The sequence below is a fragment of the Dermacentor albipictus genome, chromosome 3 (assembly GCF_038994185.2).
Source record: "Dermacentor albipictus isolate Rhodes 1998 colony chromosome 3, USDA_Dalb.pri_finalv2, whole genome shotgun sequence".
Classification (NCBI taxonomy): domain Eukaryota; kingdom Metazoa; phylum Arthropoda; class Arachnida; order Ixodida; family Ixodidae; genus Dermacentor; species Dermacentor albipictus.
Genome location: NC_091823.1, coordinates 123,971,853 through 123,998,929, shown reverse-complemented (window position 1 = coordinate 123,998,929; position 27,077 = coordinate 123,971,853). Strand labels below are relative to the sequence as shown.

Sequence of the window (27,077 nt, the reverse complement as noted above, 5' to 3'; positions counted from 1 at the left end):
AAACAACTCTCTGGCTCAGAGTGCAGCATCCGCGAGGAGAGGGGTGCATCGCGTTTTGTGGTGTGTGGCATTGTAATAATTTGCAGACGCAATTGTTAAAGTGCCTTATATGCACTGTGCTTGTAAGCTCAAAATGGCCCGATCTGGTGAGGGGCCCTTTTAAGCGAAGGTTCCTTGCCTCTTCCTGCGACTTTTCCACTGCTGCTGCTGCTGCTGTCTTGCACACCATGTAAGACGTGTTTGAGAGTGCCTGACAAAAGTATTGAAGAAGAAATAGGCGATGTCAGAAAGCATGCCTTGTTAGGGTGGAGCATGGTCACAATGTCCTCCGGAGCTCCCTGGGAGTCGCCACAGTACCCTCTTCCTGCAAAAGCATTGTTGAAGCTGCAGTGCTTGCCCTTGTGTTCATGCAGAACAGTCCAGAGATGGAGAAGGCAGGGAATAGGGGTAGAACTGGATGCTGTGCCCATTCAGTCGTGTCATGAAACGGGTGACGAAGTTTTCGTGGCAGCTCACCTGTACGGCATGAGAGAGGGGCAGTGTGGCGTCGGAAAGCATGCATCGTTTGGGGTCTTGTGAATAAAGGAAAGACTACTACTACACATGGCAGCAGTTGAGGACTAAGTGGATAATGTAAATTTTAGGTAGTGTGGCACATTCCTGCTATTCTTGTGAAACAAACAAAGGGAAAATTTGCTCTTTGAACAAATTTGCGTAATGTGCACTTTGTATAAAGAACTGATGCATTACGGGCAGATGCATAGCTGCATTAAGGCACTGTAGCGTCAATATGACACTATGCAAGCGACCTACCAGCAAATCAACACTTCATTACCAGATACCACAGCCACTTAGATACAGCGGGGGCAAAATCCAAAAATACTCATGTACTGAAATTTAAGTACGCGTTATAAAGAACCTCAGGGGGCCAAAATTAATTCAGAGTACCCCACTACTGCATGCCTGCTATTCAGATCCTAGTTTTGCCACATAAAACACCAAACACCATGGTGCAATGTGACCAATATGGTCTGGGTGCAGATTATCTGAGAATTTTGCCTTGAGGTACAGCTTTGAGGGGCCCTGAAACACTTTTTGAACATAGTAAGAAAACGTTGCGGATCTGTCGTGGAGCCTGCTTTAAACATGTGAACCAGATGTTACTGCACTGCATGCATCAGGGAATTTACAATCTCGTGTTGAAAATTTCACCAGTGGTTCCGGTGCTCCCTAATGTGAAATTTAAGTGCAGCACTGCACGTGTTTTCATTTTGCGATATTGGCCTCGAGCTCCACCACTGGAAAAGCTGGCGCCATCGTCGGCGTGACGTGCTAGGAGGGATCACGTGGACATAGCGGCCGCGTCGGCTGCTTCGGGCGCGCCGAAGCGAGCTGAAAACGAGTTTAAATTCCCTCATACACTGCGGTCCTCATTTAGTGGCGAAATTTTCCCGCTTCGAGTGTCTCCTTTACAACGCTTGAAAGCACTACAATAGGTAGTGGCTGCCTTTGAAGGCGCGCAACATGGTAGGCTACTGCTCGGTGCCGCAGGGCTGGACGCTCGTAACGGAGGCCCTGCGTCACACGCGTCAGCCTTATTCACACGTAGGCGCAGGACAAGAAGCTGCGTGAAGCTTGGCTCGCGAAACATAAAACCGGCAAACAGTCATTGGCTACAACTTGGGTATGCAGCAAGCACAGACGCGAGGAAGATCTCTGCTACGGCGCCCGGTCTGTGATGTTCTGAAAACGCGCACTGAGACGCTCGCCTGAGTCCGCTGCCCGACTAATGTCATGACGGTTTGGTCTATGAACTTGTCGACGCTATAGATACTGGCACGTTCAGTGGAGTGGAAAGGCAGCGGTAAGAAGCAAATTTTAAAAAAGCATGGCATATGGTCATATTTGTGTTATGAATTAATGCGCGCTGGATTACAAAAAAGGAGCGCGGGAAATTGCACGCTGAGAACACCGATAAACATACAGTGCGACGCAACTCGAGAAATAATATTGAAACGTCAAAGAATTTAGAAGAAAAAAAAAAGATTGAATCGTCGCGACGGCACATCACAGTCCCTGTAGACGTCGAAGTCTCTACTATGAAATTATTTTTGAACAGCTCTGATAGCGCCCACGCAACAATGGTTGCTTGTATACTGTCAAATGCTCATATTCTGTGGCCTAAAGCTCATGGCACGGTGCGAAAACGCGCGCGCAGGGCAAGCAAAACAGTGCGCGGACAAGCATGCAGACGTGCAGTCGGTAGCTGCGAATCTGCACGATCACTGCATTGAGGCTTCGTTCTATTACGCTCCATTTAGTTATACAAACACTATAAGAACATACTTCGCTCTCAGCGTTTACCTACCTTTCACGCATGAAGCCGATTCGGGAGACTCCATCGCGGCGACCGCGCGCAGTGTCGTTCACTGTACGTATTCGGTAAAGAGATAGCGTCTGTAAACGATTGTGTGCTTTCAGTTTGCCCAAGATTATTATTTAGACAGTAAGAAACTTCTCTCGTTTCGAAAGTACTTACAGAAATGTCCGGGAGAGCTCGCGCGTGGTGTTTTCAGTCAGTGAGCGCTGACAGCAAAACCTATGAGGAGCGCGCCGCGTGATCCCTCATACTACGCCAGCGAGGCGCTTCCGATAGATGCCGACTCCGTAACTCCTCGCCGCCAATATTGGCTGGCGCGGACAATCTGCCTCATGCGACTCGGAGCGAAGTGTGGTGTGAAGTGCAGTGTGACTGCCTTGCTATTTGGAAGACCGCGTGAGGCAGCGTGGGTGTGACGTATGGCCGTGATTCACAGCAGCCGCTGCAGACAGACCTCCGCTTGTGCAGTGCTTTGTTTCAATACAGAAGTGCGCTACTCTGGCGCCATCTCATAGCCATCATTGCTGTAAAGCCCATCTTGTGCACACTACGCTTTTCTTGCCACGCTTTCGCCATACCCCTCTTTCTCCACTTTCTGCCTTGTGGTTTGGTTCCATTGCACCCTCCTCCTCCCTTTTCCTCCTTGCGCTCTCTTCGCTATCGCTGTCTTTCATCTCCCGCTGCGCTCTGCGTTCACTTTTATCTATTGTTGTGCTTGGTTACGAGGAACGAAGGATGCAGGGAGGCAGGAACGGGCGCCTAAGAACTGCGCTCTGAAACAGTGAAAGATTGCTTGCTCTCACTTTCGTATTGTCGTCATGCAGCTTCACGGATGGCTTCATGTAGTACAGAACACATTGCTGTGAAGCCACACTTCCAGTACTCGTCACTTGGGGTATATCAGTGCACATGCGTTGCCTTGCGCAGCACTGCGCATAAGTCCTTCATTTAATGAGCTTTCTTTAACTCGGACACATTTTTGGACCCCTTTGAGTTTGAATTATCGAGATTTGACTAATTGCAGTAACCAAAAACGCTTCACGGCAGCTGCGCTTTATACAGAACCCATTACGGCCAATTTGGTCAATGTTTCCAATTAAAAAATATTTGTTTCTTCCGTGATTTTGAAGTTCTCCTTTATCACGTGGCAAAACGTTGGAAATAAATATGCACAGAAGCTGAGACAATCTTACTTTTCTAGAGTGCTGTTGCACCGTGGATTGCATGACTTTCCGTTTGCACAGTGCTGCTGTCTTAGTACTGCTGCAAACAGGAGAGGTGGGAGCTTCTGTTAGTTGCAACACTATATATTTCCATTCAAAATACAAAAGCAACAGATGCAAGCAAGGAGAGGAAAAACAGGCACCACGATTTGTCATTGCCTTTACGGGATGCACAGGGAGCACTGCTATGGGCTAATGCAGATTTGAATTGCTGGCGTGCCTGTTTTATGCACATTTTGGTAGATTTCAGCGGCACATTTCTTTGTCTCAGCAACGTTTATGTTCGCAGTAAGCTTACAGTTGAAAGTCTGCCCCGCTGGATCACGTTTGTTTGGTTAATGCATTCTGTCTGCTGCACAACAGTGACTGGAGCATGATCTGCTCAAGATAAAGGAATGTTTTGTGGTCGAATGTATTGTGTTTTGTTGTCACTGTATCGTCATGAGATATTTTTCATCAACATGGGCTTAAAAAACTGCATGAAAAAAGTTTCAGGACGGCCATGTTTGTATAGTATGTGACCAACTTGAAGTCAAACGCTATTCATTTGACAAGGTGGTTGAAAATTGAGGCAGACTACGACGGTTTCAAACCTCTTGATACACTTGTGCAGTCATGCGTACACATAAGAAGCTCGTAGATGTATTTATTTTCCTATAAATATCAGTTGTATGTAATCGTCTTTCCTACCAACTTCTCTAGCTGCCTTTTAGTGCTGCTTTATTTGCTCCCCTTTACCCAAAACGAGTTACACATTGCCAACAACTTAGCATCAGACACAGACTTCCCTGTGGTATGTTTATCTCCATTTCTGAGGAATTGTGGCACGGAATGTTTTGCTGCGAATTTAAACTGTTGCATTGCATTGTGCATTCTGCTGATGGTTGTTGTGCATTTTCCCGCAGACAAGGATGGGAAGATTGAGCTGATCCTTGGCCTGACCGATCGTGTTGTTCGGACGTACCAGTGGAGCTCACTTAGTGAGGTGCGTGGATAGTGCTATCTACTGTCACTGGTTCATTACACTGATGCAATACTTTAACCATGCACAAAACCCCTTGTCCTTTATGGCTTGGACATTTATTTGATTTATCTTTGCAAGCGTGATTTTTGGAGATGCCTTAAATGACAGGCACCAGCCTGCAATCACTTTTGGTGCAGTAGACAGTTCAATCTAATGCCACAGAAGCGAGAGGAAAGAGCACAGCTTCTATGGAGCTAACAGATGAACAGTGTGCAGCTCATACGTTTAGAAAAGCGTGTGGCACAGAAAACTTATGCAAAGTGCAATTTCATAGTTGGAATAGGCATGCTCCGTAGATATTTCCTCATTATTAATTTAACCGGTGTATTCAAAGTTGATATTGTTATGGAACAAATTTTTGAGTCATTACCTGGCAGCTAGCCAGGACATTGTCTTATCAGCCAGCTACTGCGCCTTTCTTTCATTATATTATCCTATTTAGAGCATTGTCATGCCAAATCTTTGATTAAAGGTATGTCCTGAAGTAAAGTAGTAGAATGACAATATTCATATTTACTTAACTTTGTAACTTGTAACTGTGCATTTGCTAAAAAGTAAGCGTTTCTCAGACATAAAAGGGTCACCATTTGCCTTAGTATGACTTTGCACTAGGTTCTAACTAGGCGTTTTAGACAGGGGCTGTGCCTGAGCATTAACTGCCGTGAAAACTCATTAATTCAGCACTTGTTAATTAAAAAAATTTGGTTGAGTCATACAAATGGAATAATCCTGTTTAGTATAGATGTAGTGTACACTTAAGATGCTGATTCATGTGTTATCATTTGATAGACATGTGTTGTTCAGCATTGGGATGCACAACGTGTATGCCATGCCCGGTGTTTTAACCCGATTGTAACGTTGCCTGAACATAATAGTGCCAACAAAAAACAAAATCCTGCCCAGGGCATTTTGTATCGCAGAACCCGCAGCTTGTGGAACAGGCTTTGAGTAGGACATAAATTGCCTTCTTTTGCATGAAGGAATTGATCCCGGGAAACGTGCACTCATGAGTGATGCAGAACTTGTGGGCTGTCCGCGCTGTTAACTGCATCAATTGTGCATTGGGATTGAGTCATCGCAAACCATTTGTGTCCTTATCAGCATGGATGAGGCCTAGCAAGTGCAAAGTTTTTTGGGGCACACATTTGTACCCTTGCCTATAGCACCAGCGAGTCTTTTGTTTGTCATCTACTGAAATGTCACGAACAGGGAAAAAATTTTCGGTTTTATAAATACCACAGTTACATGTTTGAAGCAATATCTCCATGAATAGGGAGTAAGTAACCGTCTCCTCATATTTGTTATGTTTAAGGCCACTGGTCATTCCCTAAACACAGAGATGAAGCTGTAACATTATCATATCCTAGTTCTTCATCTCATCTTGTGGTGTTCGAAACACACTTCATGGGTACTTTTTATCATCTGTGATGACACGATGGTTTAGATCAAATTAGTGTCAATTCTCTTGGAAGCTGACGGCAAAAACTCAATGAAACCATTTCCATGCAGTTCTGCATGCATCCGACTTATATCCAGGTCAACTGTTCTACATAATTTTTACAAGTTAACTTTAAAAAGACATGAAGGTAACCGGTATTTACTATGTACAAGGGGTGCCGGGGTAATATGTTGCCGGGTCCACAGGTGTGTTGACACTTTAAACTAAAAAAGATAGAAATGTGTTTACAAACTGCGCACATTTTGGAGATTCAACCTCAAGGAAGCCTAATGGTGTGTCTGGTTGTCTTGCACCTGCCATGCATTTCAGAATGGAACTGAAGGCCAGGGCAAGCTGGTGGGCCTGCACAAGTGGGAGTTTGCAAATCAGGTGGGCTGCCCCATTTAATAAATAGGATAGAGGCTGTGTCTTTGACAACTTCCTACTGCACTTTATGCACTCTTGTGTGGTTTGACGTGCAGCACAATGCCCTGATTGATTGACATCACGATGCCTTTGCTTTCCTTCTTGTTCCAAGATGGGACAGTAGCATGGAAACGAGAAAATACTAATGCTGATGCAAACAAGCATTTTTTTTTTTGCTCACATCATCAGCCTATCTCCATCAACCGATGGATAGTACTCAAGGGCCTGAGCTTGTTTCGTCTAGCTTTTTCTCTAGACCTCACAGGTAGAAATGGGCATAATTACTCTTTCCATGAAAATGGGACACATGAAAGAAGACCTTGTTAAATTGCAGCACAATTAACAAATATATGAAGGTTACTGTGGCTCACAGCAGTGCACAACAGTGCTGATGTTGTTTGCAGCTTTCTCCTGTGTTTCTGCATCTTATAAAGAAATTGCAGCTCTGAAGGCCAGACCAGAAAACTGGTGCATACCTAGGTTACACTATTGTCTGTAACAGACAACCAGAACTGATATTCACTTTAAAGGGCCCCTCACCAGGTTTGACTATTATAAGCTAAAAAGTGCGGTGTATGCAACGCGCATTGAGGATTGTGTCTCCAAAGTGCTGCACACTTGTGCATCACCATAACAGCTGAAATTTCATACCAAACACCGCACACCCTTCTCAAAGGAGTGCCGCTCCCAGTCGAGGTCAGGTGCACAAGTGTGCCTACGTAATTCGCATTGCTGAAACACGACGACAAAAATCCAACAGGCAATGAAGCCAAGGAAAGCATAGGGGCAATTAGCTGCGACTGAAATTGAAATGTAGAAAATGGGACGGGGAAAAGGCAAAATGAAAGTGGAGACGAAAACTTGACTTGTCACGGATGGGGACCAAACCCTCAACTTTCGCATCGTGTGCGATGCACTAGCACTTGTGCTACAGCGACGGCCATCAATTCATCCGTTAACTTGGGTATTTATGTGTACAGTAAAAACCTCGTTAATTCGGATTTCATGCGACCAAAAGAAATGTCTGAATTAAACGAATGTCGAATTATCGAGGGTATCAAGAAAACAATTAAAAAATGCTTACTACATCAATACGCTTTTGTTTACTGAATGAATAGGCCAATCATCTTTCTATATTGAACAAAACCTGTATGGAAGCTGCACTTCTCGTCATCTCGTGGCTGATTAGCGCTTGCAGTGGTAAAGGCCTCGTGACTTCCTTTACAGCACGGCCGCGCGTCATCTGAGACTCTATGCACACATCCTGATTATTTTTTAGCAAGTGAGCTGGTCGCTGTCTACTACGACTTAGCCAGTGCTCTCCATCCTTGAATGCTTGTCAAAGCAAAACTACTGTTTGTTGCAACTGTCGCGGACAACACCGCGGCTGCTATCGACATGATCATGTTATGGCAGCTACGCAGTCATGAAGGCATGCGGACGATGCGATGTTAAATGCAAGAATAAAGGCTTTAAAGGCACAAATAGGCACGAAGCGTCCTGGCAGACTAACGATGTGCTAATGCCATTTCTGTTCTTTTGCATCGCACGTTTGCGATGCTCCAGTGTTTGCCGAGCTCGGAGAGTTGTCCGAATTAGCCGATGTGCGGCCAAATACGTCCGAATTAACGAGAGTTTCATTCCATTAGATAATGCATGCTCCTGCCGGTACCAAAGGATGAGTCCAAACTATCTGATTTTCCAAGTTAACGAGGTTCGAATGAACAAGGTTTTACTTTATTTGGTCTAGCCCTGGGACTGTTAGCCAGCACCATTCGGGGCCATGGTGGGCGGATGTGGGACACCCTTTTTTTGCCCGATGCATTCACGTAACATGTGAACTTAGGAGAGCAGGAACGTGGCTCATAAACACGTTGTATGCTGCCTGATGGCATCAAGGCTTCCAGATTCGAGACCCTCGCTATGAATGAACGAGAAGGGCAACGTAGGAGCTCGTTTTTTGTTCATCACGACCATATAAAGCCAACAGGCAAGGAAGCCTGTTGGTTTAACCACAACCTTTGCGTATGGCTAAGGTTGTGGGTTCAGTCCCTACCTGCGACAAGTTTATTTTTTGTCCTCACTCATTTCTTTTTTCTGCGTTATTTTTTACATTTCATTTTCGACTGCGCCTAATTATCCCTGTGCTTTCCTTAGCTTCATTGCCTTTTGGCTTTATATGGCCGGGATAAAAGGACAAAAGAAAAAACAAGACACACATAGCGCATAACAAAAATCGAGCCCCTCTGTTTCCCTTATTCTCGTTCATGCACTGCTGCAATGTCACTCAGTGTGACACATGACTTTGAGTATTATTCAAGGCTGCAGCAGGTTACTTTTGATCTATTGCTTCATTAAAGGATTTAAAGTTTAGGGAAATAATGAAACATAAACCAAATGTCTGCAAGTCTTTGTTTTACTCCGTTCCATAGCAAGAGGGACGTACAGTAAAACCTCGTTAAACCGTACCCGCTTAAACAGTAGTTTCGGTTTAAAAGTAGTAAACTCAATTCCCCGACTCAGCGGCCATTGAACATAATGTATTTTGTATCCGCATAAACCGTACCAGCTTATTGCGTACGCATCGGTTAAAACGTAGCGTTTCCACTTTTCGTCGCGCAAACACGGCGGTGCGTCGTCTCCATCGGGCGTGCCGGCAGAACAACAAGCCTCAGAGATCGGCACAACGGCCTCCAAGCGCCCTGTGCGTTTGCACGTGAAGCCGCATCAACATCAACATCATTTCGACGCCGCATGGACGCCGTGCCGGAGAGCGTTGTGGCGTCGTGCAAGCGAGAACTCGCGTCATGCCGAAGCTAGGATAAAAAAGACGCCGGGTGCTCAGCATAGAAGAAAAATTAGACATCGTCGGCGCTGGCCCGCGATATGGATCTGCTGTTGACTACAGTGTGTGGCATTTCGAATGCGAAGTTGCTCGGCAGCGCTGCTGCGACCGCGAAGAGATGTCGGCTACGAGGTTCGACTTTTCACCATCGTTGCCGCTGTTCTTGCCGAAGTGTCAACTAGCGACAGTGATGAGGACGACACGGAAAGCGACAGCACGGGCTATTCAGGCCCGACAGTGGCAGAAGCTGCGCGTTACGTCAGCCTCATGAATGCGATCGTCGCATGGAGAACGGGCGCGATAACGTAACTATTCCAAACGAAAAGTTTTCCGAACTCCGGCACCCGGCAATGAAAAAGGCGCCCTGGGACTTATGCAGCACTACTGCGCGCGTGCACGGAGAATACGTAACGCCAACGAGGAATCTGCCGTGCGAGTGTTTGCCGAGAGGAGGGGGGCTGGCTGAGAAGCTGGCACGCAGCTTCAGCAAGTTTGAGGCCGCTGTCGTCGTGCTAGGCCGCCGCGATATCAAACGAAAATAACATTTACGTCCCACGAAGTGAATAAATACTGCATGTTTTTCCCCTTTCATCGCACTCTTTCTGAGTTCCTGTTTTCGACAGATAAGTGGGCGATCCCATGCTATTTCGCTTAAACAGTACTACCGTTTAGCACGTACTTTTTCCTAGCTCCGGCCGACTACGGTTTAACGAGGTTTCACTGTACTTCCATTTTGTCTGCTTCGTCCCACGTCGTGCAGTCGTGCACTCAGAAAATAAAGCTAGTATCTCCAAATGTGCATGCAATGAGGGATGCATTTCAATGTAGTGCAGAAGCAGCAAGACAATGCAGGTGTGCTCGTGCGCAACACACAAAATTGTGCATAGCGCAAAACAAGACAAAATGCAACAACTCGCATGCTAGACCATCACCGGGAGTGCGCTGCGCTGCAGTAATGCTTGAAAATATATATATATATATATAAGCAAGGTCTGTGACATATATGCGACGCGATTCTTCCGCTTCAGTAAGAGAGATTGCAAGGGAGGAATTTCACTTGTGAAGGTTAGACGGAGTAGATGGCAAGTACTGTGTCTGTTGGCAGTGAAGCTCGTCTCCTGCAATCATGATTTGAATTGAATTCTCAGAATTACATGCCAAAACCATGATATGGTTATGAGCTCCGGATTAATTTTGACCATTTGGGGATCTTTAACGTCCACCCATTGCATGATGCACGGCCGTTGTTGCATTTCTCCCCATCAAAATGTGGCCACCCTGGCCGGGATTTGATCCTGTGTCTTCGGGCTTTGCAGCGGAATGCCAACACCACTGCACCACAGCAGCAGTTAACATGGATTCAAGAAACTTCAAATATTTCTATCCTTACTATTAATGAACCAATTTGAAAAATACTTGCTGTACAGCGCTCCTAAGAGGGCATGTAACAGCTTTCAGCGCATAAACAAAATTTGCTATGGGGCCTTGTGAGGGGCAATGACACCAAGTTTATGAGCTTGAAGTATGCATTGCATATTAAACCATGTGCATCCCACAGAAAGCTGGTGAAATTTGAGCACGTTAGGTGTGGTATAAAATTTACGTTGGAATATTTTCCTGTCGTGGTTTCATCGTAAACTAGTCTGGCGACACTGAGTGGTGACAAAATGAATTGGCACCCCGAAAACAGCTCCCTTGAGTAACAGATGCAAATCTCGTAGGCCATGCTTTAAGAGAGGACGAGGCACTTCAAAAAACTTTATTTTTAAACAATTTTAATGAAATTTGCACAGGTAATGTATTTTTACCATCTGATTTCAGAAATGCATTTATCTTTTTTCTATGAAAAATATTTATGATGTGCAAATGAGAATGTTCTTTGTTTAAGGCCTAATTAGCTAATTAACAGAAACTTGCACGGCAACGTACAGCACTTGGAATCCATTCTGAATGTTCATAGTGTGTCATAAGCTTTAAATCGTTGCTTTATGCCATCTTGAAATGATGTTATAGGTTGTCAAACTTAGTCATAACAAATGCCTGACTTCATATTTTTATATTATCAAGGTGGGCATTTTTTATGACTTAAGTCTGACAACATGCAACTTTGCTCTAAAATAGCCTAAAACAATTATCTATAGCTTACGACAAACTGTGAACATTCAGAATCGATTCTGTGTGCTGTATGTTACTGGGCAATTGTCGCGGAACACAGTATGTATTTCTTAATTATACACGCATACACCTGCCATCTCCTGTCACAGTACTAGCACCAATATGGCTAACAAGTGTACTGGCAGGCCTTCAGAGCTTTTTTGGACGTGCCTGTGGCAATTTGAACCCCCAAGGGCACTAAAAGACTTGCATTCATAATTTTGGATGCTATTGCGACCCGACCCCTAAGGAGTCCACAAAATTGGATATTGACTTTGCAGTTGACCAAGAGGATGCTTCAAATGGTCCGTGGGGTGAACGCGCGGCGGAACGGGGAACAAGAACACAAAGAACTTACGCATTGAGGAATGAATAGGGAAGGAAGCGTGCTGCCGCTTCTTTGAAAGAGCTTGAGCTCAAAAAACAAAGCGTCGGCCGACGCCGAGATGCAGGTGCCCCTCAGCCAAACCAAAATAAACTATTTATACCAGTGAAACGCAACACTGAGGCACTGTGTGCAGGCTGAGGTGCATCAGGGCAGTTGAGGTTGACTTTCCAGCTCCTGAGAGGGAACCTTACTTGTGACAAACTTCGGGCCTCATACCAATGAGCTTGCTATCACTTGATAGAAATAGATCATATTCAAAAATATTTGCTTCTGTATGCATCTTTCTATTTGTAGCTGTGAATGTTCGACTCAATTTGTTATAGGGTTTACCATTTGTTTAGAAGATATTTTATTCGTTGTGCATTTTACTAACCACTCTCTCCCATTTTCTTTTTGATTGAATAAAATAGACTACTCCTTACTATTAAAACTGGATTAAGTCGTCTTTTAAGAAAAAACTTTTAACCTGCTCATTTTAGAGTGACAGCATCGGGCGACATGGTGTCAGCCCATCTGGACATAAAAGAAAGTCCTGTGTCACTCAGAACATTTTGCAAAGGCGCTCAGGGAAAACCTGGAAAACTCTGGGAATTCGGAAATGTCAATTTGGTAGATGCGCTGTATACAGGTTCACTGTCTTTAATGTATAAGCTGCTCACATTAGCATACCTCAGTGAAGGATTTTTTTTTTTCGTGTTGGCATGTTCATTCACTGAGCTGCATGCTTTTTATCAGAGCCAGGGTCTCTATATACTACGACTTCATGCGAGACAACAAATTGGATGCCTCTATGCATGGTGACACCGTAAGCATTCCGTTAGCATGTGCCAAGTGAAAAGGGTGCGCATGCACATACAGGTGGGCAATATCTCGCTGAACAACACACCGGAAGGGGGCTTGGCCATTCTGGTGGCGCAGCCTGGTGGCACCTACATCAAGCTTGACTTTGGCACGTCTAAGGTTGGCAGCAGCCCCACCGACACTACTGCCAGGCAAGCTGTTTACTGTTCTCCTGGCTGTAGCTACAGTTAAACCTCGATGTAACAGGCTTCAACGTAACAATCCTCTGTGTAACGAATAATGTAACTTTTTTTGTGGCTTGATTTTCATAGAACTCCATTTATCTTTGGCCTCAGTAACAAAGTGCGTTTTCTGACGATTTCAATGTAACACAATCTCGCCACTAGAACAATGGAGGCTGAGGCTATAAATAAAAACTTAAAATTAAGAATTAACAAACGTGGACTTCACACCGTGCATGAGGGTGCATAACGAAAAAGTTGTCTATGAAATGTGAATGGAATGCTTCTATTCTCAGGTGGCGTGGGAACGAGAAAAGTTCATTACACAAACATGTAGGCTTCGTGCGTAGCACTGACTGAGCATGAGGTTAATGCGTTCAGGATGGTGCACCATGCACTATCTCTGAATTCTCTAAGCAAGTGCCACCTAGGAAAGCTGTGTACGTATGTTGCACTAGCACATACTCACCATGTACTGCTTTTATTTAGTTTTAACATCCCCTCGATTGAAACGTGCGCTTTATTTCCATACTTCAATAAAGGCAGAAAGCAATATCCTTGAGTGTTCATTAACCCATTCTTTTAATAAGAAAGCTCTGACAGCTTAAAGGGACACTAAAGCGAAACACTAAATCAGTTCAGACTAATGAAGCATTGTTTGAGAACCCTGCAGGCAGTCATTTCAAAAAAATAGTTTGATTACTAGATGAGAAAATGAAGGTCCAAGTATCAGTATTTGAATTTCACGCCGAAACCCCAGCGCCGGTACGTCAGTGTGACGTCAGGGATTCCAAAGTATGTTTTCGCATTTGGGCCATGTTGGCTGAGTGAAGGTTTCCGAAACTTGCCTTGTTTAATATTTGGTTCCTTTAGTACACAATGTAGTCAATTTGTACCGCTATATATAATTAGTAGGCCCTAGAAGATGCCATCAAAATCCAAGACGTCACAGCCCCCAGCTGCGGGAACTTAAGTAGGTGTCGCCACCCGTATTTCGTTCTGGCGCTTTTTCTGGCTTACCAAACGTCTTATCGTTGTAAGAGTGGTGTTTTTGGTGTTGTAGAATGGTAATTTACTGATGCAGAAGAAATAATTTTTTACTTTAGTGTTCCTTTAAGTGATGTCTGGATTGGATTGGATGACATTAATCTTTAATGGCCATGACGAAGTTCTGGCTACTAGATTGCGGAAAAGCACGGCCTTTTGAGATCAGTTTTTAGTACTTCGAGGTTGCTCTAGGTCTGATTTGAATGCCAGGTGTAGTGGATCCGATTCCGCCGCCGCCGCCGCCGCCGCCGTGAGCGTCTGCACAACGAGCGGATGTTTATGTTCACGGCGCCGGCCTCCCCGGCGTGGAAGTCACGTACAATAAAGTTTCAGTTTCACCGCTGCTCGGCTGCTCGCCGGTCGCTCTCAAAGTTCGTTCTCTTCTCTCTGCGCGCGTCTGTCTATAGCGGACGCATTTCGCGCCCCTATACCAGGTTTAGGTGGTTTTCAGTCATGGAAAATTTGCGATGCTCGCAGAAGCATCCGGCACTCAAAGCATGGCAAAGCAGGGCCTTCAAGATTTGGAAGGTGGAATTCAAGATGTGGGATAGGATTTGGAAACCACATATTGTAGTTTTGGTTTCCTGCTCTATTTTAATGTGCGTATCATATTTTAGTGAATTTTTCTGAAAGGGAAGTGCAAGAGTTTTTAGCAAGTTTTCAAGGACTTTCAAGGCACTCGCAAGACATTTTCAAGGACTAAAGCACCTTCATGCTTTACAGCTTAAAAACAAAGAACTGTTCTAAAGAAATTCGCAGTTTCGCCCGAAAGGCGAAGCACCGATTGCGATAGCAAATTAGTAAATAGCTGTATGAAGTAAGGACAGTTTATTGGCCGTGCAACTTATTAAAGTTCGCTTACTAACTAAATTAACAACGATAGAATGTGTAAGCACAACTGAACAAGGACGTAGAAAGAAACAAACACACACAGACAGCGCTGTCTTTGTGTGTCTGCTTCTTTCTACATCCTTGTTCAGTCGCGCTTGCACATTCTATCGTGGATTCAAACCAGCTAGCCCGTCAGCGTGTTTTAACTAAATTGACCTGCGCAGTGTCACATGCGCACAGGTAAACATGAACGCATCTCGCTCGGTGACAGTGGGAACTATCTGTGAAAACACTGGAGTTAGGAATTGTGGCAGCAGCTGTGAGCCAATCGACTTCTGTGCGTCTGTCGCTTCAATGGGAGCAAAATGTCAAAGGCACAGCACATACGACGCTACTGGCACTACGCGCACTCTGCAAACATGGCAAATTGCTTTGAAGATGAGGCCTGCGCGGGTGTGCACTTTAGCCACGTCGCAGACCGCTTTCAACACGCATGACGCCGGCAACTCGTCCCTACGGTGTCTGCCAAAGGCGTCTACTTTTGATTCGCATGGTGAACGCCATAGTAAACGCCGCGGTTCTGTCCACTCTGTATAGAGCGGCTGGTGTGGAGGACACTCAGGCACCCTAGCAGCCGCTGCAGAGGAACGCCCCTTCTCCCTTGCCTTGTGCGCCACATGAGAGGGCACGCACCTGGGTGGCGTTCCTCACTCGCGCACTCGAGATTGAACTGCATTCGCCGGCTCACCCTCGCATGCTTTTATTCATTCATACGGAACCTCATGGCGATGCCGACTGCAGAAGTGCGCCTAGAGTGTCCATTTAATTGAATAAAATGAGCTACATGTCTTTATTGCACCCGGAACAAGAGAAGAGTTAAGCCTTTTTTGCATAAACAATCAATGACAAAAAGTATGTCTTCCTGCCACGATTATGCTAGTAAGATTGACTTGACTCCTGGCTTGCAATAAATCTCGTGGTTCAATACAGAAATAAAACCCACTAAGCTTAGCGGAAAGCAAAATCTCAAAATTTTTAAGCGCTCTGTGAAACTTGTGAGACTTCGCAAGGCCTTTCAAAATGGCAGTATCATAATGCAAGGGTTTCAGAGACCGCTGAGATCCTTGGTATTAGGATTGCGCAAATACGGTATATGGGGACTTGCCCTTCAAAATTTGTTTGTGCGAAATTGTCACAACCATTTGAGGTCTGTGTTAAGCTAGATATTGATTGGAAGGGCAGGTGACACTGTTCATTCTGTGACTGTTTCAAATTCACAATTTAGCTACCTACGAAGGGGAAGTGATTGTTCCCGATCCGCAGATCTGAAAGTCAAAATTTGTTTTCTCTCGAAAGCTACTTTCAAACAGCATATCAAAATGTACAAAATAATAGGCAGGCTGGTTGGAATAGATTTATGACAAGATGGGGGGGGAGCAGTTCTATAGAAATACAAACTAGATGGACGGAATACCATGTGATGACACCGCCTGTGGCCTGTTTGCTTGCGTTTCCTAGCTTGGTGTGCTGGACAGTGGTATTGTTCTTACCTGTAGCGTTGTGCCCTCTGCATTAAAATGTTTTAGCTGTTGTGTACTGTTTTCTCTTGAACAGATATATTTATACGTAGACAGTCTGCCTACCCAAGGGTATGTTGTAATTTTTAAAAACGTCATGTCACTACATTTTTCCATGGAGGTCATATGTTCAGCATAGTATATGGTCTTCTGCGTTTGTTTAAACAGTATTCAAGCTATTAAGTAATGCTACTTGGCACTTGGATGCTTCAAATTAAAACAAAGTACAAGCAGGACATGAATGAACAGAAATTTAAGGCACCTTTATATACTCATGTTTAAAAAAAAATGGAGAAAAAGCTTTTATAGGTGGTATATATCCAAAACATGGCAGCTGTGATGTGTTTTTGGCTCTGCATTCACTTTTGGCATATGCAGCCCGCAAGAGCATATCCTTTGAGGTATGTTTCTGTTACTCAGAAGAAACTGTCACTGGGACATAGATCTGGACACCACTTACTGGAATTGGCAAAGAAGCAAGAACAAACCAACATTTGTTAAGGGACTCCTTTGTTTGGCAGAATTGGAGCATAACTAACTCGTGCATTGCATTTTTCATGGTATGGAGTGATTTCAGTAATTTTTTGAGTGCCTCCCAAGACTGTCCCTTGTCCCTTGTCGAAACATTGGCTCCAGCCTGAGGCTTGCCTCGTTTGTCCACTGTTGATCACATGGAAGTTTCCATTTTCCTGTAATCCTCCTTGTCTTGTTTGTACTTAGATAATGTTGTGCTATGTCCGATGCCAACACATTAAAATCTTGCTGAAAAAGTCTAACTTGCACAGATGAACATCCTGTGGTGATGCGTCGTGTTTTCACTCTGTCAGCAGCAATGGGACAGCGCCTGAAGACGGCGCCCTGCTGATGTCGGTAGGTCCGCAGCACCACAAGCTGGGCCTGTCCCACATGCGCAATCCCAACGTCTCCTCAGTCATTGCGGGCAGCATCCGGGGCACCACCCGTGCTAAGGAGCCGGTCAACTCCCTCATGGCTCTGGCCACCCTGGACGGTTAGTTGTGATTGAAGACCGCTGATGTTCATCTTGACTTAGACTGGCTGCGGCAGCCGCATTTTGATGGGGGCAAAATGGGAAAATGCGCGTGTTCTGTGCATTGGGGGAATGTTAAAGATCCCTGGGTAGTTGGAGTTATTCCAGAGTCCCCCACTATAGTCAAATCGGGCTTTTGCCATGTAAAACCCCAGAATTTAATTCTATTCAATGTTGACTTAGCGTTTTCGTGCTTTACTGCAAATAAGCAGTTATGAATAAGGAAATGGTATAATCGCATTCTTTTGGCCATAATGCAAGGGACCAGGCATGAGACAATGTGATGTAAATTTAAGTAACGTATCTTGAACACGCATTGAACCAAAGATTGTACTATTTTCAACACGTGCAATCTTACCACTACGCTTCAGCTGCTTCGCATAAGCTAACAGGTAATACGGTCATGGAGTGATTTTTCTTTGCCTGATTTTTCAGACCTGCTCGATTATTCCCCATGGCACCACCGTTTGCTCCGCAGAACTAAGGTACAATGGCAATTGAAGTTTCCAGCGCTACGTGGTGGCTGGCTAAATTTTTTAAACTGATGCACATGTGCCATGTTGAAAACATGGCAGCCGCAAACAATGCTGCTGCCATTCAGGCTGATGCTGGGCCCTCACTTTGGTTGTCAGAGTGGCTCCTTCACTCTCCGTGTGTTGTACGGCTGCTGAAAAGTGTTTAGTTGACTTGGCACCAAACTGCAACTTTGGTTGCTGACTCCTCACAGCGATGCTGGTTAGGTCTAGCCAGAAGCTCGACTTTGATATGCTTGTTCCTGTGGATGACAACATCACATACTGGGCGGATCAAGAGGAATAAATTTGAGTCCCCAAAATTGATGGTACTAAGAACTGCTACAATGCAATTCCATGAAACATTTCGCGACTCCATTGTTCTAAAATGCAAGCATCCTTTCTTCAACCATCTTGTTTGTCTGTCCTCATAAAATTTTTGCCGTCAGCCTTATGGCTTTCAAATGACTCGTGTGCTGGCCATTGCAGGCACGCTGATGCTGGTTGACGACGGAGACAACATCCTGTGGTCCCTGCAGGTGGACCACCAGCTGTTTGCCCTTACCAAGATGGATGTAGTGGTGAGTGCCATTGCTGTCATCATTATGATCAGAGCAAATTCAAGTTCAATGCTGAGTGAAAGTCTGACCCAGAATTCTTTGATTGTTCTCTCCTGTGCTGCTATATTGGTCAGTCCACTCAGTGATGTGTTGACAGACCGCTGACAACCTGTTCTATGCATTGCAAGTCTAGTGCCTGTCCCCCTCTGCCTAATTGTGAGCTCGAATATGTTCAGTTTGCATTTGCTATTTAATTCAAGTTGCTGCGCTGTCCCTTCTCTTTGTGCTGCACCTATAATTTCATCTTCCATCAATCACTACAATTGCATTTTTTTTTGTCATTTCCTTTCATATAGAAACATTCAAATAGTCAAACTTACGAATTGAGTTGGGTGAGAATATATACAGGCTTTGAACAAGTGGATACCAATAATTCTTTTTCTTTAGAAGATGGAAAATACAAAACATGGGGATGAAGTATGCCTATAAGTATTGTTGCAGAAACGATAAAAAGAATATTGTCAATAAGCAAATAGCTTAAGTGGACCCCAGAATTAAAATGGGCATACTAGCATTACTTCCGAAGTATACTACTGACTTTCATAATCGTGTTTGATTATGCTGGCACAAATTATTGTCAACATGTTTTAGTAGACGGCATGACAATGTGGTGGCAACAGTGTGACAAGGATGGAATGATGACAATGGAGATGATGCCGTTTCGGCGTTGGCAGCAAGATGAAGATGGCGCGGCAACGATAGAATAACGACAGCGTGATGACAGTGGCAAGATGACAACAAAATGATCGCAACATGATGACAATGGCATGAAAATGGCTGTGCGCAGTGCACTTCTTTCTTCACTCATTTGGCCCACAAAGCCAGATCAATACTCTTCTGACCATTTGCTTAAAGATCATGCAGAACCCATGCACTGTGAGATCTGGTCCAAGTAAGCTGGTCTAAGTTATTCACATAACCAGAAAATTCTTTGGGGAGTTTTAATTATTGCAGTTCAACCAGAAAGCTCTGGTGGCTCCTTGAACAATATAGCCTGCTCCACTATGTAACTTCTCACGTTTTCTGCTTACTATGTAGCCATGGGGTTAAAATTTGTGGTGCTATTGCTCAGATTTTATGTTTGATTGAGTGTAGTTGACACTTAAATTAGGAGGGAATCATATAGGACAATATTTGATTCGCTATTTGATAGATTACAAATATTTTCGTACCTCTTCAGATGGCAAAGAGCTCTCTCGCCTAATCATGTGTATCTGAGTGCTAGTTTGGCAATGAATGCGCTCTGCAACTTGGTTGCATGAGGTTGTGTGCTCTTTGCATTGAGAAAGTCCAGCCACTCGCTACAATAACAGGCAAGCGATCCAAAAGATCTATTTGTTTTGAAAAACCAACGCATTTTTCTTTACTATGCTGGCAGTTTCACCATAGTTCCTTCACTGGTAGTTTCCCCTTATAATCAGCTGCGGCCAAGCTCACACATGCGATTCCAGGCGTGATCATCGTCGACTGTTCAGCTCAGAAAGGGTGGCATGGTTATTAACTAGCATGCGAGCCCTTAACTTCCTTCTCATCAAGCTGTTCTCGTGCATGGCATAAAGAAACCTATGTGCTTGTGCAGGAGGTTCGGCCGTTGTTTTGATTCTTGATGGAATTTGTTTCTTTTACACTATGAAACTCCACTAATAGCGATGAAAATAACATTGGCATAAGATCCAATAATTTGTTTTCTATTCAATGAAAACATGCATTAAGAGTTCTATGAAAAACGACAGGTAGATTACAGCTCTGTAGACCTAACTTGTGGCCAATTTAATTATCATATACAGTCGAACCCACTTATAACAGTATTCACATGCCACAAAATTTTTATTGTTATAACTGGTAATTGTTATTAGGTTGCATAAAAAAATCAAAATAGGGGGATGGAAGATCTGATGTGAGAAAACTACAATGGTGGGGAGGCTAGTGCCCCTTCCCACTACCTTTCTCCATCCAGCTGCCGATTGTGTTCACTCATTAACTGCTTCCTGGGCGCTCCGATCACGTGTAGCAAGCCGCGGCTGTCGGTGTTAAAGAATGGCACTGCTATAACAACTCCAAAGAGGGGTCACGGGTGGCAAGCGATGTGCGAGCACCGCCGAGGCATTGCTTTGGTGGCCCCAAAAGGGGCCTTTCAAAAATTGCGAGAAGGCTGCCGCAGCAGCCTGTCAGCTTGAGAAATCCAGAAGAAACGCTGAGGTGAGATCGCCACGAGCATCTCACCACGTACTTTTCACTAGTTTGCATGACAAAACCGTATGTCCGTCAGCTTTGCATGCTTTACGCGAAGCTTGCCGACATCCCTCTCCAAGGCATCCAGGTGCTTCACGTATTGCAGCGGAAGGTTCCTCATGAAAATGAAGCCCTGGAGGGACTGAATAATCTGGTGGCCCTCCAGTGCGGACAACGTTGAGGTAGCCTGCCCTACTGTGTCATCAAAGCCGTCATTTCTGTCGCTACCAGATGCAAGCATGTTCCCGACGATCGCCTCATCGGTTAGAAGCATTTAGGCTTTCTTTCCACCGGCAACGTCGTGCATTGCTGATGATCAGCGGACGCATCAGCTCTCTTCAGTTTCGGCAGCGAGGCAAAAGAGGCTGAGAAGCCACGTGGCTAGGAGCAATTAAGCTGTTTGCAGAACTGTACAGAATGAGGAGCCAGCGAGCAACATACGAGCAGTACAATTGGCACGGCCCATTCGTGTTTCGGAGGGTGATGCGGCATAGAGCTATGGGTGCAGCCCATTTGTGTTCCGAGGGGTGGAAGGGCGACAGGAGAGAGGTGTGCGGAGATGGCTGGAAAATGAGTGCGCGGCGGCTGTTGAAGCAGCGGCCCATCGTGCAACGGCTCGAATTTCTCGTTTTATTTTTTTTTCATTTCAAGGATTTTGCATTTCACCACCTTTCGGCTCGGACACCCAGCAGCCAGACTTCATCGTTATAACTGATAATGCGGCGTCGAGGCATTGCAGTAAGCGGGTTATTTCGCCCTGGGGGGGAAAACATACAAAAGTTGACGGTGCAGCAGCTTCTCATTGTTATAACTGATATATTGTTAAAACTGGTATCGTTATAAGTGGGTTCGACTGTATGCCATGAAGTACTTTTTGTGTATAGTTTTTTTTTTTCGCTTTGCGACTACTATTTTGTTGCAAGGCGCTTTCTTGCATTGCTTAACATGCTGTTAAAAGCGCATTCATGTAGTAAAGCCTCGGTGTATGCTCACAGTGTCATTCAACGAGCGTTAAGCCAAATACCCAAATTAGAGTCGATGGAAACTGTGTAGCATTGAAGCACTTTTATTTACCTTATTTCACTCAGAGATGTCATCAGTGTGCCTCGAACCTGTCTCTCTGGCATGAGGGAGCTTCTAATGCTGAAGTCAGTGACGGTATTTTGTTGCATCTTTCCAGGGGGATGGTCGTGAAGAGGTGATAGCCTGTGCTTGGGACGGCCAGACGTACATTGTCAATGAAGAACGGCAGGCGGTGCGGTTCCAGTTTGATGAGGCAGTGTGCACGTTCACAGCTGGTGAGTGCCTTTCCTGGTGCAGCGCCATGTTTGCCGGCATTGCTTGTTGGTTGTCAGGAGTTTGAGATGGATCTTGGTGAATACTCACCATCATTATATATGAGCAACTGCTGATAATTCATCCTGATTACTTTCCTGTTGAAAATCGTAGAAAATCCAGTGCTAAAAAAAAGTGGAGAATAGGCAGCAGTACAGTGTTGTTGGCAGAGGATGCCGCGGTGACGAGCTTTTGACGATGAATCCCACAAACTGTTACACTGCAAGAGCTGTGAGGCATTTCGTTGAGCATATGAAGTTCACTGTAAGTCTGCTTTCAGCAGTTGGTGCCCTGTTGCACTGATTTGTTGTACCTCATTTTATAATTCATCATTGCACTTCATCTTATAAGTGTTGTCTGGCTCTTTTGATCCATACGTGGCTGTTGGGCAGTTAAGCCCCAAAAATCATGATCTCTGTACTTGCTTCCATGGGGACATCCACAGGGCATGTGCTCACAAGCTCGTGTTGTTGCCCTTTTAGCTAGCTTCATGTAAGAGCAACACTATTGTCACTACCAGTGGACAGTACCACGGCTGCATTTAGATTTCTTTAATTCTTGCTCAATAACCGGCCTCGAAAGCTGTAGACTCACAAACTGTGTTATTTAGTTGTGATACTGGCAAGTTGACCTCTTGCTTGGACTTTCATCTGTGGCTGCACAGAGGTTTGATGACAGCCACAAAAAGGCAAAGGCTTGCATTGTGTACACTGGTGGAAGGTAGTGCGACTAATGTCAAAGGTAGCAGAATAGGAGATCTCTTTGTCCATTCTTGTAGATGGCTTCACCCAAGCACTCTACATGCATGCACTGCTCCATTCACAAACATCCTTTTGCATCCACATTGCCTTGTGGTGCAAGGTGACCGACCAAGCCTGATGATTTGTCAAAGCGATATGGTGAGGCGAGCTGCTGTTCCTGTGCTAACCTCTTCAAAATGCTGCTCAAGCAATGATTCCCCAAACACCTATTTGCTTATTCAGAAATGTTGTCACATGAAACGCTGTGCATTATTATTATGTTGCTGCAAAGATGTTTGCCTTTTGCTGCTTACAGGTAATCTGACTCTGAGTCCTGGTGAGGCGCTGCCCTCCCTAGTCTATGCAACATTTAACAATCGCATCGTAGTGTACTACAACATCACCTTCACAAACATGGCCACGCAGTCGCTGCTGGATGACACTCAGCTTGTGGCCAAGATTAACACCCTTGTGCCAGGTATGTGTAAGCGACTGCCCCATCTGCATGCTTATGATCTCTGGCCTTTTGGGTCTTGAAGGGTTGCCCGAGTCCTTGACTGTAGCCTGTGTCAGCTGCAACTTTGGCCTTTAAAAATGAAACCAGCTTCATTTTGTGCATAACGACCAAGTATGTTTGCGTGGAAGTTTAAATTGATCTTCAGTGAGAGGTACACTCACAAGCTATAGTTTGGAGACCATGGCATAAAAAAAAAAGTTGTTTCTTCAAGCATAGCTTTGCAGCACTGCAACGTGGAGTTGCTTCAACGCTTTGCATTGGTTGAACACATGCGTGCAGGCTGTACCACTTGATTTTACCAAGCATGCCGAGACTGTGAAGCAAGAAAATTTTTGGTGGTATCATTCATCTCCCAAACTTTCGTTTGCAAGTGCACGACACAAAAATTTTGGGAGACGTAGGTTATAAGAATTCAATTGGTAAATCTGCCAAGATGCATTGCCAGTTTGCTCATAGGAAACAATTTGTCTTAAACTTTTACCTTAACGTTTCCACAGGTGTGGACCCACGCAAGTTTCTCCAGTGGTGTATGTATGGATCGCGCCCACTGCTAGGGGACCAAGGTATGGCTTCATCGCTCTTGATAGGATTGAGCTCAGTATAGATAATCTACAGTGAAGCACCCTATGTTGATTCAGTAAGTCCTAGAATTGATATTCTGGGAGTGCAGAAACACAGTGAAAAAAAAAAAAGTTATTTACAAATGTATGCCGTTCAGACAACTGATTAATCAGCTAAGCTGTACAGTCAAACCCATATACATCGAACTATTGTCTATATCGAACAGTTGTAACATCCCCTGGGAAATCTCATGCAGCAGTATAGCGCTGTGCTATGCTTGTATCAAACTCTGGTTTCACCACCACTTTCAACATATTAAACATTGTGCCACGCCGTGCCCCTGCGATTGTGCTTTCCTACTGGGTACGCAATCACTTCTTGTGCCATCAGAATTATTTAATGCCGATGAATTTGAATTGGCACTATTCTGGCAGACTCTGTAAAACTATACTGACTCTCAAGAGGGTTGCAATGTGGGCTTGTTGTTAATGTTGGTAATCCCGTCTTTTAATCGCGCTACTATAGACCCCTTGAAGATAAATCTCAAGGGCAGTACATGCAATGGTAGAAAAAAATGAGCAGTATGAGTGTCTCAGTTTTGATCACTGCACGCCTGGATGACTTGATTGTGCAAACTGTGGCCGTTTGTTATCGGCAAGAGCAGATTGCCACTCTGCTTCAAGAAGGCAAACAGCCTCCCGACTCGATATGCGTTCTGCAAGAAAGCATAGATGACACTCAGTGTTTTCATTGAGTAGCTGTGTTTAGATTTAACAAAACCACCGCATGCAATATCCATGTACTTCATAGAAAGACCGTGCTGGCAGTGGTCCACAAAACTTGCATGTGGTCAAATTATTATTTTTCACTTTCGCTAGGGACCGCGTAAACATCTGAAAAAATTGATTGCATGCCTTTGACTGCCCCTGAGGGCTTATATCGCCATAGGCACGTCTGAAATAGCTTTGAAGGCCTGTTAGTACATTTGTTAGGCATAGTGGTGCTTGTACTGTGGCGAGAGATGACAGGTGCACACGGGTATAATTAAAGGGCCCCTGAAACGGTTCGGACAAATTTTGTAGACGCGTAGGGTACAGCTTAAGTAGAACATTCGCACCACAATTTAAGTGAAGCGTTACGTATTAATGGAGCTACAAGCGATTATATGTTACCCTCCTCCCCAGCCATGCTTTTCCTCCTCAACTCGTCCGCCGAGCGAGCGGGGCTAAGCTCCGCCTTCACTGGTCCTGCGTCACGATGCGACGTCACATCGTCCACTTCCGGGTGTTTTGGAGCCCGCCCCCGCCCGCGCGAAACCTCTCTGCTAGCTGCTTGGCTGTCGACCCCAAGCGAGAGCTATCGAAGCAGCGTGCGTTGCGAGCATTCTGTCGTAGCGCCGAACGTGTCTGGTATTTCGTTAACCACAGGCAAGCTGGTCATTTCGGCAAATGACTGGAGGCATAAACTCAAGCTGATGACGGAACTTTGGCGTAGACGCACGTGAGCGGCCTGATCGGTCTGCACGGTCCAGACACTTGTTGGCGCAGCGCTTAACCAGTCAAACAAAGCGCTAATATTGCTCTAACGAAGTGTAAGACATTTTAAACATTTATAAAAACAATGTGTTGATGATTACACTCCTGTGAAAAGTACGCACCAGCAGCAAAGAAGGAAACGCTTCGTTGCTGCTACTGTGTATGGTTGAGCTCTATGCCACCAGGTGGCTGCACCGTGTAGACCATTCACATTTGCCCTTCTGCTCATTTCGGCTCATCCCGTTATGGCACAGTCAAGCGGCCAGATCCTGTCCCCTTGCACTTACGTTTGCCCTAATACGGGACTCGCGAAACGCTATTGCGTTAGTAATCTTCCGGTGTAAAGTGACGGCCACAAACGCGCAAATCGGATAGCAGCAGTCCGATGCGCAGCAGCCAGTTCGCTCGTACGCTGCCTTGCAGAGGGACACGATGTCGCAGCTTGACATATTGCCAGTCACTACGTTTGCAGCCCACAAGGCAACAAAGTCGAATCATAGTGCTCGCGAAAAGACTGAGACCAACTCTGACCGCGGAGCTCTCGTCAAAATGGAGTACGTTGTAACACAAGCAGACGACACTTGCTGTGTGCCGGAAGTGCTTAAGTGTACTGAAAAATTGTTCTTGTGCATTCTCTTTATGCTACTTTCTTTTTATAAAAACAAATTAACTAACATTCCAACTATTACGAAGATCACTTGTTTACCATAAAGTTAGAAAAATTATCGATCACGCACCCTGGTCAGCCAATCGGATAGCTCGCCCCACTGACGTCATATGGGTTATTTCGGTCATATGGGTAGGGGCAGCTTAAAATTCCGCTTAGCAGTCCGCTGCGATCGGCAGCGATGTGCATTTTTAAAACCTTATAATAAATTACACGCTTTACGCATAGCACTTAAACGTGTCTATTAATGATCAGAAGGACCTACTCTAACGACTCAGTACGTTTGTAGAAAATCGTCAAAAGCGTTTCAGGGTCCCTTTAAAGAATGCATACTGTGTCCCGTGATGGCGGCCCGTTTCCACTCTATATGCTTCACCGCAATACATTTCTTATGCTTGACTGTGTAACATCGCTGTAATGTGGTGAATCTAACTTTCGGAAACCGGCATTATGCAACGCTTGACCCTTGTCGGGCTTTCCCCTGCTTCAAAGCCATCCGCGAGGATGGCAAAGATGGAGTCTGTGCCATTGCTGAGAGTGGCGAATCCCTTCAATGACAAACACGGCACCAAACAGTTGGAAGCTTTGTAGAGAATGTCGAAGCAGCTAGGCCTGGTATTGCTGTGGGGGTGGATACGGTTTCCAGTAGATCAGCTTGAAAGGGCACTGGTTCGGGGTTGGGAGATAATCATAATGACAGTGGTGGTCTCTTCAATTAATGCCATTTTGGACCTGCAGTCACGGCAAAAAAAGTTTCAGTGTATGAAGTCTCAGATCTCTTTGCACTAGATTGGCTCTAGGGGTACATGGCGGTGCCACAAAGGCATTCGAGTGATTGGGCATGTCCGAAATATTGGTCGTTGGCTGCATGCTGTGCGATTTGGTCCACACTGAAAGCGTTTAATTAGTTCTTGCTACGGTTACTTGTAAATGGGAATAGACTTGGATGTTCTGC

At 45.0% G+C, this 27,077-nt stretch overlaps 1 protein-coding gene across 6 annotated transcripts in view; it reads left to right on the top strand.

Annotated features, from left to right (window-relative positions):
* The window catches only part of LOC135909449 (KICSTOR complex protein ITFG2-like), a 184,889-nt gene that overhangs the window by 17,858 nt on the left and 139,954 nt on the right, over positions 1–27,077 (top strand). For all 6 annotated transcript variants that reach the window (XM_070536025.1, XM_070536024.1, XM_070536022.1 and 3 more), the window contains exons 6-13: positions 4,509–4,588; positions 6,396–6,455; positions 12,737–12,870; positions 17,186–17,364; positions 18,405–18,496; positions 21,948–22,065; positions 23,159–23,320; positions 23,857–23,922. In XM_070536025.1, the coding sequence (XP_070392126.1) occupies positions 4,509–4,588; positions 6,396–6,455; positions 12,737–12,870; positions 17,186–17,364; positions 18,405–18,496; positions 21,948–22,065; positions 23,159–23,320; positions 23,857–23,922 (891 nt within the window). The remainder of the gene's footprint in view (positions 1–4,508; positions 4,589–6,395; positions 6,456–12,736; positions 12,871–17,185; positions 17,365–18,404; positions 18,497–21,947; positions 22,066–23,158; positions 23,321–23,856; positions 23,923–27,077) is intronic.